The 11,239-nt window shown below is 40.2% G+C and overlaps 1 protein-coding gene across 7 annotated transcripts in view; it reads left to right on the top strand.

The window, feature by feature from the left end:
* usp54b (ubiquitin specific peptidase 54b) overlaps nt 1-11,239 on the top strand; it is an 89,499-nt gene that overhangs the window by 6,713 nt on the left and 71,547 nt on the right. For 6 of the 7 annotated variants that reach the window (XR_001421935.1, XR_001421934.1, XM_015016227.1 and 3 more), the window contains exon 2: nt 7,311-7,903. Coding sequence is in view for 5 of the 7 variants with exons in the window: in XM_015016227.1 (XP_014871713.1) it covers nt 7,748-7,903 (156 nt within the window). In the remaining 2 variants the exon portion in view is untranslated. Of the gene's footprint in view, nt 1-7,310; nt 7,904-10,223; nt 10,501-11,239 lie in introns of those variants that run through there. The other variant, XM_015016228.1, reaches the window with a different exon arrangement.

Here is an 11,239-nt window from a genome sequence, read left to right as displayed (position 1 = left end):
TCCACACAGCACAGGGCTTAAGGAACTCCGATCGCTCTGCTGCCACATAGAAGATGGTGGACGCTTTTACGTACATAGACACAAATATCTCTATCTGTGACGTTATGGCGCCCTCTACTGCGCATCCGGGATACTTTCAGGTCGTTTACCCGTTCACGCGGATATACAAGTCTCATATTTTTAAGTGTGAACAATCAAATCCGATTCAGGCTGCAGTGTGAACGTAGCCCTTGAGACATTTGGCAGAAACATTGTGTTGACTGATGAGACAATAACTTTTTGGACGGGCCGCATCCTGGTACAGCTGGTGGTGAACTGACAGAGTTTCATAAAGATCTCTTCATATCCCCAATCAAACATGGCGGCAGTCTGATGGTCTGATGGGAATTATTCTTCTCCATACCCAGACACTCCTGTAGGCTGAGAAAGACTCAAAGATAATCCGAAACACATCAGCAAGTCCACTTTTAAGGAGTGGTCTAGTCAAAGATCAGATTGAAATCTGGCTATTATGTTGTGGCATGACAATAAACAGGTAATTGATACAACAAACCCTCCAGTTTAGCTTGATAATTGATTAAAGCAGTTAAACTAATAGAATAAAGTGAAACCTTTTTGACCCACTTCGCTCTTCCTCATGACCATTCACTTCAGTTTCCCTACTAATTTAATTTAATAATAGCTTCACTCACACCAAACAGTCAATTTAATAATCTAAAAAGATTACAGCTGAATAGGGGAGTGTCTAATTATAAAGAGAAGTTTGTCTTGTAATTAGACAAATTACAGCAGAGCGAATGGTGCATGAGTCTCTGGTTAATACGTCCCATCAAACCTCAAGTTGTGTCCTCATTGATGTTTCTATAATTTATAAGGATTTTCTAAGCTTTCTCCATATCCAGCCTTTCAGCTCATCGTCTTGCAGGGATGCACTGCAAGATCTTTTTTGACAACTGTGTCCTTGTTCATTTATCTGGTATTTTAATGTTAGCAGTATGCAGAAGCCAACATGGTCTGCGGTTGTGGGACCATAAGAGGGATAAATTAAAGGAAGCTGCATGTCTGAACCTGTGTGGCGCTCTACAGACGACAGGTCATGGGAATTGTTCTTCGCAGACCCCCAGTCACAAAGCGAAACATTTCAAAGCAAAGGATATTGAATTTTCTTACATTCACTAATTGGTTTAAGTCCTTGGAGTGTTTCTCATGCGCTGCTCATGTGTGACTGATCCCAAATTGAGTCTCGGGGCCGTTTGTTGACATTTGAGGTGAGCTGAGGTGTTTCGGACTTTGTGGCGCGGGTCCAGCTGCCATCCGTGGGATGATATGCAAACGGTAAAGGCATTCTCATATAGCATATCTCCTGTGACCTTTAAAGCCAGCAGGGATGCGGCTTCTTTTTCTTGTAATTTATACGCTTTGACATGTTTCTGTTCATTCAGACTAATGCTCTGACCAGTTCTTTATTTCTTATGTTTGCTGCATTCTCTCTAACTACTCTGCTTTTAGTTAATCTCTCACATTGATTGTCACATATTAATTAGTTTTATTTATTCTTCCCCTTTCCTCTTATTAATATCTTGTGTTCTGTTTTATTTCATTTAGCAGCATTTTCTTTCTGCGTTTCCTTTTTCATTCTTCTGTCTTTTCCTAGTTTCCTTCCCTTCACTATTTTCCAATTTCCCTTCCTTGTTTTCTCTTCTCTTCTCTTTCTCTTCTTTCCCAGTTTTATTTCCTTTGCTGATTTCCTTCCTTTCCTTTCCATTTTCTTGTTCTGTCCTTTCCTAGATTCCTTTGAAAGTTTCCTTTCCTTTTCTTTCCTTTCCCTCATCCTTTCCTTTTCCTTCCTTTCCTTTTCTTTCTTTTCCTTCCCTTTCCTTTCCTTTCCTTTCCTTTCCTTTCCTTTCCTTTCCTTTCCTTTCCTTTCCTTCCCTTCCCTTTCCTTTCCTTTCCTTTCCTTTTCTCCTTCCTCTCTTTGGAAAATCTCCTCTCTCCTTTTCCTTGTCATTCCCCTTCTTTCTTCTCCTCTCCCTCTGCACTGACCCAAACTGGGAGAACCTCATGTTTCCCAGCATGCATTGTAAATAAGGATGGCTATGTAATAGCCTAATATTAAGCAAATTTCCATGCCTGTTTTTGTGTTTCCTGCTAATAGGGTTAGCAGTGGACATGTGACATGGGCATAATGGGTTGCATATAGGCTACCCTGTGCATGCATACCCACAGCTCGTATGAGGAGTCGCTCATGTGCTTCAATGTTGCAGAGTCTCAGCAGGAAAATGACCTTGAAGCCAAACCCTTTTTTACAAACACGTAGCCGGCTGCACACGGGGCACAAACGTAACTTTTCATACCAGTTTAAGTGTTAAAACTGAGGAATGAAAGGATGAGAGGCACAGAGGAGAGGACGCACTCTGGGCTCTCCCTATTGTCAACCAAGGCTATTTGAAGTTACACATAACCCAGTTATGGGGAAACCACTGTGTGTGCACGCACAGGAGAGCATGCATGTCTGGAAACTGGACGGAAAGAGACAAAGATGATGGGTAGACAAAGTAGGGAATGAGAACAGAAAAGTAATAATTAAATGGACATAAAAGAGACTAAATGTAAGTTTTTTCAAACTTTTACAAATTGCAAAAATGTACTTCTTGTGTTGTGTAGCTGCATGAGTGGGATGGAGACAGCGTGAGAGACAGGCTATTGTCCTCAGGGAAAGTATCAGCTCTTTGTGCAGCTTGTTTCACACTGGTGTCACCGTCACAAGTCACACTGACACACAGCAGGAACAGTGAAAGGCAGAGACAGTATCATCCAAAATGGTGTCAGATTATTTCCAGCTAACTCTGAGGTCAGTCGTGGAGTCGGTGAATATATTCTTCTCTGCTAAGCAGTGCAATACAGGAGGAAACGGGTCACTGCAGTTAGCTGTGGACCTGTAGGGAGTGAAAATGATGAAAATAAATACTTGGGCCTCTCCTTGAATTCACTGAGAATCATTCAAGTAAAAAAAAAAAGAGAAAGATTTTTTTTCTGTTTATTATGACAATTATAACTTTGAAAATAGATTTTGCTTGCAATGTGATACCCCCCACCTTCCTCTGACTTGTGAAAATGGCTGCAAACAGATTCAAAATTATACAACCATACATCTTTGAAAAGAGGAAGTAAAACCTCATAAACAACCAACAAAAATATAGAAAGTGGTTTCTGGACACAACTCTTGTCTTTTCCAGCAGCCATTGTACAGCAGGAAAGCCAACTGATCAAATGTGCTGGAGGCCCCGTCAGGTGACAGGCATAATAAATGAATTTATTGCCTAAAAAAACAGCTGCATGTCTTTTTAAGCACTTGGATTGTTTCTAGGAGCAGTTGAGACCCAAATGGAAGTACAAAAACATGTGAAATATATGTTTTTCATAAAGCAAACTGAGCTTTTTTAACAGTGTTAAATTTATTAGCTCAATTTGTTGATGCTGTAATTCATGTAAAACAAGCCCTAAATAAGCAGTGAGTGCCTGTGCTGTTCACTTCATGTGGCTGACAAAATCCTTCTTCTTTGGTCTCCTTTTTTAAATTGAATTACTGACATAAATGACCCTTTGAGTCATATTCTAGTTCATTGAGGTCACATTTGAAGTTGTGTTTAAATATGCATCACCAGAACATCACAGTTTGGTCCTGTCACTCAACAGTCACCTGTGCTCTTCTGGGACCAGAGGTGATAATCCCTGCAGCACAGTTTGAAAACTCAGTTCCTCTGTCTGCCACGTGTTCGTCTTATTATGCTAAAACTGCAAACGTTCACTGAATTTTGACTGCATTTCTTACATCTTGACTCTGGATCCCTCTCATAATAAGGTGGATCTATAGTTTTGGAAAATAAAATCCAAAAATGAAGTTAAAATATTAAGAAACTTGTGCAGTATTAATCTTGTTAAGGTATTTTGTAACTTTTTATTTGGCTGCGCTGCTTCCTATGTTATCATTTATGTTAAAATGGGAGATATGAAATCTTGTGATGTTTGTTCAGTGGTCGCAGCATCGCATCTGTTTGTGTAAAAATGTTTGTAGAGTAAAGTGAAGGTAAATTTTCTGCTGAAATGTCCAGAAGTGTGCAGAGATAAAAAATGTGAAAACATCTCTCAAAGCATCTAAAAAAACAGAAAATTGAAGTATCTATGTTCTCGTTTCTAGTGCAAATATTTTAGTTTTGTCTTATTTTAAGTATACTAACTTACAAGTAACTTTTTAGCATGATATAGGAACAAACAATTCTTCAATATTGATGAAAAAGTAGCTACTAGTTTTAAGTGAAATATTCTTCCAGTAGACACTTAGAATTACGATATGGAAAAAAAATCTTATTCCACTGCCAGCTTTTTTCAACTTTAAAGTACAGAAAAGAATTAGGGCCACTGGGAAAAAAAGTCAGAACTCTGAGATTAAAGTTTTATTTTTTAATGGCCCTAACCCTCTTCTGCATATCTGCACTAGAAACTAGACCAAAAATACCTTTTTTGTTTTTGTTTTTACAGTACACTGCATGTGTGTGAGCTGGTAAGACTTTCCTCTTTATATTCTAGTGATTTGAATTCTGCTTGAAGCTTCTATGAATTTGTCAAAAAGCCTTTGGCAGCGATCTAAAGCCAAAGCAATCTTGATGGAGGCTGAACTGAGGTGTCGCAAACAAAAACAGACTTCTGTAGCAGCGAACCTTTTCCAGGATGCTTTTCTTCCTGCAGACTGTAGACAGACGCTCCTTTCGCCGCCCCGCCCTCGTATTTCATACTGGGGGGGAAAAAATGCAACTCCTGCAGAAATCATTGCGCTGAACAGAGTAGGTGTGAACTTTTGTGCATGAAAATGTTTTTACATGTCCTCAAATTGCAGTTTTCCTTATTTTAGCTTATTTTAGTTTTCAAATAGGGCTGGGCAATAAATCAGTAATAATGTATGTTGTGATAGACATAATGAATATTACATCTGTTCAATAATTTCACTGGACTGTAATCCAGATTAATTTAGATAATTATTTCAAGTTTATTTTTTTATTTTAGCCACTTTTGTTGAGTTCTGTTAAGTTTTAACTCAATTCAAGATAAGTAGTTTATTTAGTTTTTATTTTATGTAAATACAATATTATCAAATCAGTGCGAAGACGTGCCATGAACTTTCTCCAGCTGAACAGAAACAAAACTGAAGTTATAATATTTGGACGTAAAGAGGAACAAAATAGAGATAAAATTCAAAATCTGGGTCTAGGGATGGACTCAGACCTGAACATTCAGAGTCACATAAAGATAATTCCAAAGTCAGCCTTCTTCTAATCTTCCAGGATTAAAGGACTGATGATTAGAGTGACTGTACTGCAGTGGGGTCAAACTTATTTACATTTTGGGCCAATATAAAAAATCTGAATGTTCTTAAAGGGCCAGATGTGCTAGAATAGATTGATAAAACCAATTAAACTATTAAAATATCAATAAATAGCTGTTCCTCCAGGATTTTGTGATCTGTCAAACTTGCAGATTTTGTGGTGCCAATTTAGAATTTTTATAATATTTGCTGTTAAATGTGACTTTTTACCACTCGTCGTATCAATTACTGACTATGACTTGACATCAAGTAAGGCTGAGGCAGCAGTCACTCAATGTTTTTGACCAATTTTGAGAAAATTTGCAGTAAAAATCAGAAAAAAAGTGGACATTTGTTGATTTTCTGTGCGTTTTGCAGATTTTTGAAGAACTTATTGATGTAACTCGGAGTCTAAATGACCACATAGAAAACTACGGGCCTGATTTGGCCCCCAGACCTTGCGTTTGATACATGTGCCTTACAGTATTCAAGAAAGAAAACACACACTGAACAAGCACTGCGGCTGATTTCTACAGGTTACGCCATCCGGACACACAGAGTGTGTCTCCACACCGGCCTTGTGGAGACAGCCGGCATCGTCTCCACGAGGAATTTCTCCTCGATGTGTGGCTGCTGTCTGGGCTGCCGTCCCGAGCCGTCCAGAGCAGGATCAGGGAATGTGATTGACTTGTGCCTTGACTCACTCTGGCTTCCAGGAAGTCTCCTACATCAGTACACATCATCATCATCACTCGCTAGCCCAGCGTGCAACAGAGTGTTCGCGTGTGCTCTCTCAACCAGTTCAGCACAGTGTGTCTCTCTGTTAAATCACATGGTTCAGCTTTTCCCCCGCATGCCTGCTGCTTGGCCTATTTCCATGGTAACTAGCCGAAGATGTGGGAACACGAGAACAACACATATGCATACACACACGCACACACACACACCTACGCAGTTCACATAAACAGCAGTTGTGAGACCTCGCCACTGCTGTCTTGGTTGTGTGTGGCTGTAGGGTGCAGTCAGAGATAGGAAGTGTGATCACACACTCTGCACAGGCTCAGTGGGGAACACAGTCATGCACACACACACGCACACACACTGCTGAGACAGAGGCTGGGGATGTGGCGCTGTGGAGGAAAAATGGCACACAGGGGCATGCCAGCCAAATCCCACCATAAACCTCACAATTCAGACAGATAGAAAGATAGATATATAGACGGATAGATGATAGACAGACAGACAGACAGATGGATAGATAGTACAGTAGTGATTGTTCGAGTACCCGCAGCATCCCTGTGGCCTTTGGCCTTTCGCCAGGATGATGCTGTGGTGTTAATGCAGCCCAGCTATCAGACGAGGGAGCTTTGCCAAAAGCAGGGAAGCTATAAAGTAAGGAAGTATGGAGAGAAGAGTGGTGGGGGGACTGCGGCTCTATTACATTCTGCCCTGCGATGTTATGCAAATTCAGTCGTGTTCATGACTTTATCATCACACTAAAGTTCAGATGCTTGAATCGCCATAAGCTCCTCATCGGGTCCCTGTGCACGGATTAAAATGTGACATAACAGACAAAAGCATCCAAAATGAATTACTGTCCATGGAGGCTGATTTTAGATTAGACAGTGTGAGCATCGGACCTGAAGGTTCGGTTCAGCACCATTCGTATAACTGAGCTTAACTAGAACTCGTAGTCTTGGACTTGATTCTCGTGAGCAATCTTTATCTTATGTTGTTAGGGCTGAAAGTACTTGATCCAAGAAAAGGAAGATGTTTTCTCCTGGCTCTCCAGTTTACAAAAGCTACTGGAGTTAGCCGCTACCAGACACCCAACAGATGGTTTTTTGTTGGTCCACTTTAGATTTTCCATTTAGAGCTGCTGTAGGAACTCGGTATGTTGCTGTTTGCTTGATGTTTTGAGTCCTAACAGATTGGTTTTTGTGTCTTCCAGATAAAGTGAAAGAGGAGAAGAAACCACAGGGATCCCCACATGGGAGCAGCACTGCTGTCAGAGCCGCTTTTATCTGAGAGAATCTGCCAAATCATTCTTTGGAAACGCTCTCATGGCTTCAAACGCAGACTTATAAACCCACGGAGCTAAAAACAGAAAACCAACACAATCACTGGCAAATATAAGTGGACCACTTTAAAAAAGAAAAACACGGCAGGACAGTGGGAGGGTTGTATGGGGGCCAGATCCCTATCCAAGACATCTTGCATCTCTTCAGTCCACAGATTTCCTTCCACTCCTCCTTCCATTTCCTCCTGCTCTGCCTTTCTCCCATTCTCCATCTTTCTCTCTCATGGGAGTGACATAGAGGCTGTCGCCTGGTCTTCTGCCCTGCCCCTTTTCTGCATCCCTGTGGGAACGGGGACGTCCAGATAGTGATGTCGTGGAAGAGGAACTACTTTGCCTCTGGTGGCGGAGCGGCCGGCGGGATGCAGGGGCTGGTGACCCCGAGAACCATGACCTCCATCGCGCCGAGCAAAGGCCTGAGCAACGAGCCGGGACAAAACAGCTGCTTCCTCAACAGTGCTCTGCAGGTCAGTTGGGTGAACTCACAGCCACAGATCAACATTAATCTAGAAATAGAGGATAATTCTCAGGAATGAGCTGCGTTAGGGCCTCTTGTCTCTTTAAATCCAGATAATATGCTGCTGGTCAGATCTCCCAAACCCAACATTTACACTCACACGTAAAAATGGCTGCAAACAGATGCGCATTTATATTGTACATCTTTGAAAAGCAGAAGTAGAGCCTCCTGCACAATCAACAAAAATGCCTGAAGTGGTTTCTGGGTTGTAAGTCAATAACAAAACACTTGTCTTTTCCAACAGCCATTATGCAGCTCACCAAATGCTTGGGTTGCTAGGTAACTGGACTGAGCTTGGCTGGGGTTGCTAGGTTAATAGTGCAGACTTAACAATTGGGAGGTTTTTGAAACAGCTCGTTTTCCAGACACCAAAAAACATTAACCTGTTGCCAAAAAAAACAGCCGGGTGTTTTTGTTTGTTTGTTTGTTTGCTTGTTTTTAAAGCTCTTGGGTTGTTTTTAGAAGCAGTTTGAAGTTTTAGCAAATTGACCAATTTCTAAAACTTTGAAAGCTTATTTACAGTCCCTCTGACCGTTTTCACATTGCAGCAACACGGATCAAAGTATTTTATGATATTTTAAGTGATATTAACACATAACTATGAAGTTTCTATTTTTCTAGTTCTTCAACCAATACTTTGTAGAACAATATTTAGCTTTTTTTTTTTTTTTTGGTGATCTTCTCAACCATCTGCACAGGAAGAGACACATTCTTGTCTTTTCTTTTGGACGAATAATCAGTAATCAACAGCTTATTTGATTACTAAAATAATAATTAGTTCTTGCCCTACTATTCAGGCTTTGCAAAATAGCTCAGGCTTTGTCAGATTAGATGATAATCAGATATAAACTGCAGTTTTCACATTTTAGCACTCACTTGGATCTATGTCTGAACTTTGACTAGGTCATTTTTGCACTTTAATCTGAACTACTTCAGCGCTTGGTTGTATGTTTCACATTGTTGTCCTGCTGGAAGTTGAACTTTTAGCCCAATCTTTAGCTCCATCTGCCTCCATATCAACACTGTGCATCTTCTCTGTCTATGGTGAAGAAAAGCATCCCAGCATCATGATGCTTATTTTACAGTTATAAAGGTGTGTTCAAGTTGATTTGCAGTGTTTTCCACATACAGTATTTGTTTAACAAAACCACTTTCTGCCAAAGGAATCACAGTCTGGTTGTCACAAGAGTTCATCTTGAGTTCAAAATCAAAAGAAAACCAAGAGAGCCAAAGGTTTTCTGGTCTCCAGTTTTAAAAATGTTAAATGTGATTTGAAAGAGAGTGACATGGAGCGGAGATAATCTGAGCTGAATACCAAATCTGTCTGAAACCTTTATAGTTCAAAGAGACATTTTGCGTTATTCCTACAAAATAAATTTTGCTGCAAAATCTGCATTAAGGAGATCCACTTTTAAAATACGTTATTTCTCAAATAAAACATAAAGAACTTACAAATATTTAATCTTATTTCTTTTTAAAAGGCTTTTGAACAAAGGGAAACATGAAACCTTTGTTATAAGTGGTTGGTAATGTATTCATAAACAATAATTTTAAATAAACGCATTGTTTTCAGTCCAAAGGCAAAAACACACACAGTCAAATCCCCCCAAATTTATTATTATGATTCTATTTTAAATATTGTGTATAGATTTTGCACAACAGTTTTCTTATTCCCTTTATGTTGAAAATCTAAGCCATTCTCAGTTTTATACAATGCAGTGGATTAAATCAGGACATACTGATGTGTTAGAATGGTCCAGTTAAGACTTGAAAATATGTGTTTTCTTTTGTGCATATTGTGAAACTCATATATGCATTTCCTTCTTTTTCTCAACCTCGACTCTGTTGATTTGTTAAATAAAATCCAGGTGAAGTCTGTGGTTGAAATGTGACAAAACGTGATAAAGCTAAAGCATGAACGCTTCCGCAAAGCACTATACTGTATTTTCAAGGTATTTTATTGGTCTGCGCTAATATGCACAACGCTGACTGACGGCTTATTCGTCAAAGTTGTGCAGCCCTGCCCATCTGCCCCTAAAACACTGCAGCAAACTGCAAATCAGAAGAGTAACAGACACAGGATTATGGGGCAGTAGCCGTGTTTTAGTGGAGCTGACCTCAGCGTGGACGGCCAGTGTGTGTACGCAGAGATGCTAACTCTGCATTGCTTACACATACATAAAAAAAAAGACACTCTTGCCTCCTACCAAGACTTCCAGCTGGCTCACACTACACACACACACATACACACACACACACACACACACACACACACATGCACACACTGAAATGCCTCTTGACTATTGGCTTGAAAGAGAGAGAGGGGGAGATGGGAGAGAGGTTGGAGTAAGCTGAAGAGGGATTGGGCAGAAGCTTAGGGAGAGTTGATTAGGACAGAGGGGTGTAGATGCAAAGAGTAAAAGTTACAGACTGCAGAGAGGAGGAGAAGAAGAAGGAGGGATGAGGAGTATACAGTATGAAAAAGACGAGGAGAGGACTTCAGGGGATACTGCTACGAGGAAGAGAGGAAACAAAGACTCCAGTAAGGTAAGAGGAAAAAGGCTTGAGCAGAAAGGGTGAAAAGACAAAGTGGAGGACAAAATGAAGAAACATGCAAAGCAGCTCCAGCAGTGAGAATTGGGCCACCTCAAGGATACATATAGACGCTAACACACACACACACACATACACACTGAGGGGACAGCATGCTTAGCTGGACACAGATGAGCAGGGATAAACTGAGGGACAGAACTTAGCTGCTTTTGGCAAGGCTTTCACTGTGTGTGTGTGTGTGTGTGTGTGTGTGTGTGTGTGTGTTCATGCTTTTTTCTCGTGTGGCGGTTTATAATTCGTTAATCTTGGAATTTTATTCACTTCTATAAAAGTTAAAGAGTGCCTAAGCCACCTGCTAAGTGAAGAGAAGAAATTTAATGTTAAATGTTAAAAAAGGGCTTGTTTTTTCTTTAGAGACCAATGCAAATAGCAGGGGAGTAACAATAGATCTACCTCATAAAACCTGAAGATGCATCGATTGATTTTGGGATTCACAAGACTGTACTAGTATTTCTGGGAAAACAGAGAACAATCATCTTTTTGTTGTTTCACAAAAAGTCCAGGTAAAACACTAAATCCAATACCTGACAACAGAAAAAAAGCAATATTTATGCTTTGGAGTTTCTTTAAACTGAGATCAAATGAGGAGGCAACTACGCCTTGTGACCTTAAAGTCACCAGTATAGAAGCCGAAAAATACAAGAAGCTGCTGAGTAGCTTCTGATATGACATT

The sequence above is a fragment of the Poecilia latipinna genome, unplaced genomic scaffold, assembly GCF_001443285.1.
Source record: "Poecilia latipinna isolate Pla-1442-1.1 unplaced genomic scaffold, P_latipinna-1.0 Scaffold1994, whole genome shotgun sequence".
In the NCBI taxonomy this organism is placed as follows: Eukaryota; Metazoa; Chordata; class Actinopteri; order Cyprinodontiformes; family Poeciliidae; genus Poecilia; species Poecilia latipinna.
This window is presented reverse-complemented; position numbering and strand designations above follow the sequence as displayed.